The 7,381-nt window shown below is 38.5% G+C and overlaps 2 protein-coding genes across 4 annotated transcripts in view; one reads left to right on the forward strand and one right to left on the reverse strand.

Moving 5' to 3' along the window:
* psmd9 (proteasome 26S subunit, non-ATPase 9) overlaps positions 1-2,382 on the forward strand; it is a 3,204-nt gene extending 822 nt beyond the window's left edge. Inside the window, exons 2-6 of the mRNA XM_035658734.1 lie at positions 226-325; positions 794-987; positions 1,112-1,213; positions 1,473-1,561; positions 1,780-2,382. Coding sequence (XP_035514627.1) covers positions 226-325; positions 794-987; positions 1,112-1,213; positions 1,473-1,561; positions 1,780-1,807 — 513 coding nt within the window. The 3' untranslated portion in view covers positions 1,808-2,382. The remainder of the gene's footprint in view (positions 1-225; positions 326-793; positions 988-1,111; positions 1,214-1,472; positions 1,562-1,779) is intronic.
* A 1-nt stretch (position 2,383) lies between these two features.
* Positions 2,384-6,223, reverse strand: gtf2h3 (general transcription factor IIH, polypeptide 3). 3 transcript variants are annotated; one of them, XM_035658733.1, is made up of 14 exons: positions 6,134-6,223; positions 5,889-5,999; positions 5,688-5,767; positions 5,484-5,590; positions 4,927-5,069; positions 4,726-4,788; positions 4,093-4,122; positions 3,968-3,996; positions 3,808-3,882; positions 3,646-3,699; positions 3,288-3,356; positions 3,051-3,186; positions 2,908-2,944; positions 2,384-2,806 (listed from the first exon to the last, which is right to left on the reverse strand). In XM_035658733.1, the coding sequence occupies exons 2-14, from the start codon at positions 5,896-5,898 to the stop codon at positions 2,737-2,739; spliced, it is 903 nt and encodes a 300-aa protein (XP_035514626.1). In that variant the 5' UTR covers positions 5,899-5,999; positions 6,134-6,223; the 3' UTR covers positions 2,384-2,736. The 3 variants fall into 3 exon arrangements, with proteins under 3 accessions (XP_035514626.1, XP_035514625.1, XP_035514623.1); XM_035658732.1 differs by having other exon boundaries at positions 5,889-6,020; positions 6,134-6,218; XM_035658730.1 differs by having other exon boundaries at positions 5,889-6,177.
* Positions 6,224-7,381: the final 1,158 nt, after the last annotated feature.

Here is a 7,381-nt window from a genome sequence, read left to right on the forward strand (position 1 = left end):
TCTTTATATATCTTTATATATCTTTACATATATCTTTATATCTCTTTATATGTCTCTATATATCTTTATATGTATCTATGTCTTTAGATGTCTATATATGTTTCTATATGTCTTTATATGTCTCTATATGTCTTTATATGTCTCTATATGTCTCTATATGTCTCTATATGTCTTTATATGTCTCTATATGTCTCTATATGTCTTTATATGTCTCTATGTTTACAGCAAGGTGTTGGAGTTGAAGGTCCCTTGGTTGACGAAGAGGGCTACCCCAGAGCTGATGTTAATGTTTACCAGATCAGGACGGCAAGACACAATATTTCATGTGAGCAGCAGCGTGTTTGTTGTTGTTGTTGTTGACATTTAGGTTGTTTGTGAGCCAACATGCATTAGTTTAAACGTTCAGGTGAAACAAGTTTAGGTTTTTCAGATAATTTATGTATCTAAATGTAAAAAGTTTATCGTTCCATACTGTCAGAGAGGTAGATGACATAAAGGCAGTTCATCAAGCTTGGACCAATACTAAAGATGATACTGATACTTATAATATGTATCAGATTATTTACATTTTCAATAATATATGATAATTATTTTCTTGATTATTCATTTAATCTGTTAAATGTATGAAAAACTCCCATCACAAGGACTCAGAGCCCTCCTGAAATGTGTTCTGAAATCCTGAAATCTGTTGATTGCTAATCAATTAATGATGCATTCCTTGCAGCTCTGTTTACCTTTCTCCATTTTTTAAATAATCTCTTTTCTAAGCTAATGCTTTGATCGTGTCTTTCAGGCCTGCAGAACGACCACAAGGCCATCATGGTGGAGATAGAAGAAGCCCTGCACAAGCTGCATGCTCGTGAGAAAGCCAAGCGGGAACAGGATGAGACAGAAGCCGTGGACGAGGCGATGGAGCAGCAGGTCACTCTTCCTCCGCCATTTGCACGGGTGGATGCTGTGACACAGGGCTCACCCGCCTGTGGAGCTGTGAGTGAACTATACTGTTGTGTCTTCACAGCTGTTTCGGATAAACCATCGCTGTTCTTTGGAGTTATTACGTGACAAAAATAGCTGTTTTTGTTCCTGTGACAGTAATTGTTTCTTTCCAAAGGGGCTCAGAGTTGGTGATGGAGTCATTGAGTTTGGTTCTGTGAACACGGGAAACTTTCAGAACCTCCAGAATATTGCTTCTGTGGTACAACACAGTGAAGGGGTAAGATACTGACATAATATACAGCTAAAACAAATGTTATTGTTGTCATTTGTCTTAATCGTGCTGTGGAAAGTTTTGTGCTGCAGTTCGATGTCTAAATGAACCTTTTTTTGACCTTTTATCACATTTATCAGAAGTAGGTTTTTTCATATCTTTTGTTACAATTAGAATAAAGTCTTCAAGTAATTTCTTACCGTCCAACAGTAGGTTACATTTAGCTGAACACACGTAATATCTAAAGTGTAATATTCTTTTACAGAAACCATTACGGGTCACAGTCGTCCGGGATGGCCAGAAAGCTCAAATGAGCCTGACTCCACAGCGATGGTCAGGCAGAGGTCTGCTCGGGTAAGTGCTACAGACACAATCAGAGTCATGGATTTGGATTGAGAGTTATTTAGTCTAGTACAGTAGCTGATATTTAGAAGCAAAGAAAGTTGTGAAAGGCAGCTTTGTTTTGTTGACATCCACTTTTAAAATGCATGATTAAAATAGCTGCCTGCTGGGATTAGCAGGTATAACGTGGTTCATATTGTTCATTATCTTGTCATTGTTTTCTTTTTCAGGTGTAACATTGTTCCAATCTCTCGGTGATCGCCATGACATGAAACCCCTTCCTCCACACGTTACCCCTGGATGGTTTCAAACTGAATTTGTAAATACTGCAGACATTTCCATCTGTTTATTTTTTCAATATCTTAATCAGAAACTGAACTATTTCCTTCATACAGGATGTATGAAAATAAGAGTGTCAACACATACTGCTGAGTTTAGTGAAGTGATTGCTGTATAAACATTGCTACCTTATACTGTACAGTAAGAGTTGAGAGAATATAAATGACAAATGTGGAGTAGCTGTTGAAATATATTGCAGTGATCTGAAGTGACACTAAAAAGCAACAAGAGACTTTGGAAAATAATTAATTTTGCTACTGCCATCAATAAATACTTATTTTCAATAATGATGAATCATTACCAAAATCTTTACTCCACTTTTAATTTAAAATTTTTTGTTTTGCGTGAACTTGAAATATTTTCTTGAAGTTTAATACATCTTCACCTGTTTGGAAGCTGAACACAATAAAATATTTCCACCTTCCTAATTGCTGATTCAGCTTGAAGAATCTGAACAGCTATTTAAGACCACATTAAAATGAGAATGGCAAAAAGCTGTGTGACAAACATTTATTATAAAAAACTTCACATCAAAAAACCTTCCCATCTTACATTTTATCAAAGCAATAAGTCATCTATACATAGCCTGAGTGGATTATCTGTATTGAGCATCATTAACTAAATTAACCTTAACCTTTTGACAACAGTTGGGTAAAGCATCAGCTTACGTGCGCATGTAAAGACAGTCAATGTTAGTCAAGTCAACATGTTCATACGTCTCTGCTTCCCACAAAGGCATTTCCAGGATGTCACTGAAGCTTGTTATAGTTCACCTCCACACAAAATGGTGTAATTTGAATATCAAAAAGGAAATTAAATGTACTATGTTTGTGTATCCCCAGCAAAGATCATGTAGATTGCTTGAGTTTCTTCTTTTTGGGCTTGACCATCTGTGGTAGTTGGATTTTGAAGGCAGTCCTGAAAAACAAAATGATTTTAGATCACAGATTGTATAGTTTTAGTGTTCGGAGCAAATAGGTTTTGTAAAATGTATAATTTAATTATTTATTAAGACTCACTCGCAAGTTGTACAGATGGGACTGAAGTTGCAGAATACTTGAAAGGGAAGACGAAGAGAAAGCGTCACAAAAACATACTGTAACTGCAGCTTTTTCCAGTATACAGTTATTAAATTATTCTCTTAACTGGGAATCAAACTTACTTGACAGACAAACCGAGCACACATAACCGACCTCGATGAGGTTACGGTGGCAGAAACACGCAGCTCTGTAGTCCACGTGTGCAGGCGGTGGCAGCACCAACTGTGAACGCTGCTCAGAGTCAGGCAGGAACACCCACTGTTCAGAAAACACCATCATCAACACAAAGCAGCCCTTTCTACAGAAAGATAAGACAAATGATGCTCTCAGAAATGTGGAAATTGGATCTGCACTCTTACCAAAAGGTACTGTGCCAGAGCAAGTTTCTGTGGTATCTTGAGGTACAGTCCTCCAGTTATATCGCAAGCCTACAAAACAAACATCTGAAGGTAAAAACACTGGGTATATATGCAGGTTAGGACAGCAAAATACAGTCAAAGTATCATACCTTATGCTGATTATATTAATATAGTGAAAAATATCAACACTTTAAAGTACTGCAGTGTGAGAGCAACTTGCCAGGAACGTGTGCCTTATTTAAATTGTTCTAGAAGCTATTTAATTCAATGCACGAGTAGTTTGGTTCGACTGTTGGATGGTATTTGCTATGGTGGATGGTAATCCTGTCAATGTCCTAACAAAGCCGGGAAAATGTACCTGCTGAAGGAGACCTGAGTCTGAGTCCAACACACAGGCATCTATCAGGATGTTCTGTTTTAAAATACAAAACAAATTATAGTAAGTAAGTATTTTTTTTATAATAAACATATGTTACAAGAAGTAAACAGAACAAAAAAACCAGAAGATTAATGATTTTACCTGCTTCTGGGCAGCAAAAATGACATTCATGAAGTTCATGTACTGGAGAGCGCAGTCCTCGGCTGCTTTTATCACCTATCCAGTAAAATACAGAGGTTCTGTTCAAAGTGGTGGAAAATATAACAAAAGCACTCATGAAATTAGACCATTTAGGGCTTACCAATATTCTTGATTTTGTATCCCGTCGAACTAAAAAAAGAAAAGGCAACATTAATAAGGGTTGAAAGGAAAACTGCACCCATTGGAGAGTATAATAAAGCTAAATAATAAAAACATTTTAGTTACCTTCGTTGTCTTTAGAGACTCTGTTAATATCTGAATATTAAAGGATTAAGGAACATTTGAGGAAAATACCTCAGCTCAGTCTCGGCCACACTCGCTGCAGTGTACAGAAAGAAAATGAAAAACAATCTGCAGACGTTTCTTTCAAATAGAGTGTAAGTAATAGAAAGTCTTAACATATAAAAACATCACTTCCAACAGCAGGAGCACATATAGAAACTTATCCCACAATTACAGTACCTACATTTGATTTTATAGAATAAAACAAACAAAAAACAATAATGGAAGTCTATCACAGTTGTAACTGGGTGACTGTCCTAACACAAACATAAAATATATCCTATAATGCTGTGATAAACAACATTTCACATGTCCAGACACCCAAAACATTGCAGGCTACAGATAAATATAAAAGTGAGGACATATGAAACTAAAGATTCCCTCATACAGCCTACTGCGTCTGTATAGCTTGTCATTGCCCTTCTTCATCTCTTCAGCTTCTTGTAACTTGTAACAGTCATTCATTAATGTGAATTTATTCTTATATTAGTCACTTTACTGTTCTTAATAAATAAAAAAGGTCCAGTACATGTCATAAATGCTGAAAACTGTAAACTGTTTTTACTGAAAGGATACAGCAGAGAGCTTTGGCAAGGGATCCAGCCAACAAAGTATCAGTTGAATTTCCCCTCACTTCAGCTGCAATCACATAAAACACAGTGTAAATATTAATTAGTCACCAACAATGAACAACACCATTAAACACATGACACAGTGCATTAATTGCTGTATATATTGTATGTTAATTTTACCAACATAAAACAGCCTCATACTCACTTTTTGACATAACATTCCTGATCTCTTCAGCAATAAGGTTATTGGCGACTGACAGGAGTTCATATTTTCCATCCCCGCTGGAGGATGCATCCTCAGCACCGCTGTCCCCGCCTCGCCAGCTCTTACTGGGATACAGGAAGTGACTGAAATAAAAGGAAGTGGGAGAAATGTGCATATAAACTGTGACAGGAGCAAAACATTACATTCACCAAGACGGTCGGCCCTTCAATCCTGGAAAGTTTACAGTCCTGCATTTAAATATCTACTTAAGTAAAAGCACAAAAGTATTAGAAACAAAAGTTACTTGATTGATGGATTAATGTGTTAGCAGCATATTTTTGCTTTTTTTGGTTAAAATATAGAAAATATAGACAGTTAACAGTTTGATACTGGTTTTTTTGTAAGGGGTTACGAGCCAAAAAACTTAAACTAAGTCGTAGTGGAACAGAAGTAAGTGAAGTACTTTAAAAGTATACTTAGTACAGCACTTCAATAAGAGTACTTGAGTACTTTTCAACACAGGAAACTGTATAAAACTCTATACTATATGAACTTACCTGTCCTGACAGTGGCTAGCGATGACAGCCAGCTTGTTTGTCCTGGTCATGGCCATGTGTGAGTTCCCCATCACCATCACTGCATCCAGACACTTTGAAAGGGTGAACTGGACAGAGAGACAGGAGGACAATAGAAACCACATTAAAAAAAACAAACAACTAACAGTCTAATAAACCATACATGAGTCAGAGTAACAGCACTACCTCTGGCTCACGCTGAGCTTGCTGGCCCCACCATATCGGATTTACATCCACGACGATGACCAGCAGATTGATTTCATCCTCTGGAGAAGAAAAAGGAAACGATTGAACTTCACGCAGCTCAGTGGAGAAGATAGCCAGCTCCTCTAGTGTGCAACATAAGACCCTTTATGATCTGTATCAGTCAGGCTAAACAACACATACCTGATGCCATCACGGCAGATATTCTTGTTGGAGACGAAGAGGGACCACAAAGTGAAAACAGTGGTCGTCCTGGAGATTTATCTCTTGTTAGCTTCCATCTTTGACCTGAAACTTCACACAGTATCCACAAAACTGGTAAAAAAAAATAAAAAAGTTTAAATCGGATTATTCTGACACTATATAACTGAGTAGAAACTGAAATGTATTTTAAAGATAAAGCACTTTTCGCTGCTGAGGTTACCCACCACATCAACCATAGTGGAGCCTGAATATTGCGTCATCAGGCTGCGACTTGCTTTGTTCGTTTCTACTCATGACAGCAGACTAATAAACACACGGACCTCTGCTGCCCCCTGCTGCCCCTGCGCCCTTCTGCTCCCTCTGCTGCCTTCTGCTCCCCGTCTGCTTGCCATTTGCTGCCCTCTGCGCCCCCTGCTGCCCCCTGCTGCCTTCTTGCTGCCCTCTGCTGACTTCCTGATGCCCCCTGCCCTGCCTTATGTGCCCTCCTGCGCCCCCCTGCTGCCCTCTGCTGCCCCCTGCTGCCCACTTGCCTGCCTTCTTGCTGCCCCCTGCTGCCTTCGCGCCCTCTGCTGGACTTCTGATGCACCCTGCTGCCTTCTGCGCCCCCTGCTGCCTTCTGCCTGCTCCTGCTGCCCTGCTGCCCTCTCTGCCTGTCTGCTGCCTCTGCTGCCCTCTGCTGCCCTCTGCTGACTTCTGATGCCCCCTGCTGCCTTCTGCTGCCTCTGCTGCTTCTGCTGCCCTGCCTGCCTTCCTGCGCCTCCTACTGTGTTGCCCTATCGAGTGACTTCACTTAAAGTCCCTGAATGCCCATAATACACATACACATAGGTGTTTTGACTTATTTTGCCTGAATAGTCCTTTTTAGAAGACGTATTCAGCTTTTTTTAAGTAGAAGAAATAATACAATGATGTAAAAACATTAAATTACAAGTAGAAATCCTGCATTCAGAGTCTCACGTAAGTAATCACAGAAAATGTGCTTTATCATAAGTATTTGTTATGCAGACAAACAAACCCTGTGATCATTATATTATTATATAATTGGTGTGCAGGGTCATTAAGAGGGCCGTGACAGCGGTCTGTATAGTCCTCGAACAACTATAAATATGATAAATACCTAAATAGGGCTGCAACTAACTATTATTGTCACGATTTAACAATATTGGTGTTTTTTCTGACTGATAGTTTGGTTTATATTTTGTGATAATTTGACTTGTGTTCAGAATAATTTAGCTTAACAGATGTCACAAAGGACTCATAATATTCCTCATAACATTTACCATGACACACATACATTTATTAAAATGTATACAGTATATTTGTACACATTTTAATAATTATAAACCACAACATTGTGTAGAAGTCCCTAAAAACCCTGCAAAACCAGGTGTTATAATAAGCTAGAATAATTTCATATGTGCCAGACAGTTCTATATCATACCTGCTGATTTGTTCAATGTCTCTGATCTTAC

Source organism: Morone saxatilis, unplaced genomic scaffold (genome assembly GCF_004916995.1).
Source record: "Morone saxatilis isolate NCDOM2014 unplaced genomic scaffold, NCSU_SB_2.0 Contig16, whole genome shotgun sequence".
In the NCBI taxonomy this organism is placed as follows: Eukaryota; Metazoa; Chordata; class Actinopteri; family Moronidae; genus Morone; species Morone saxatilis.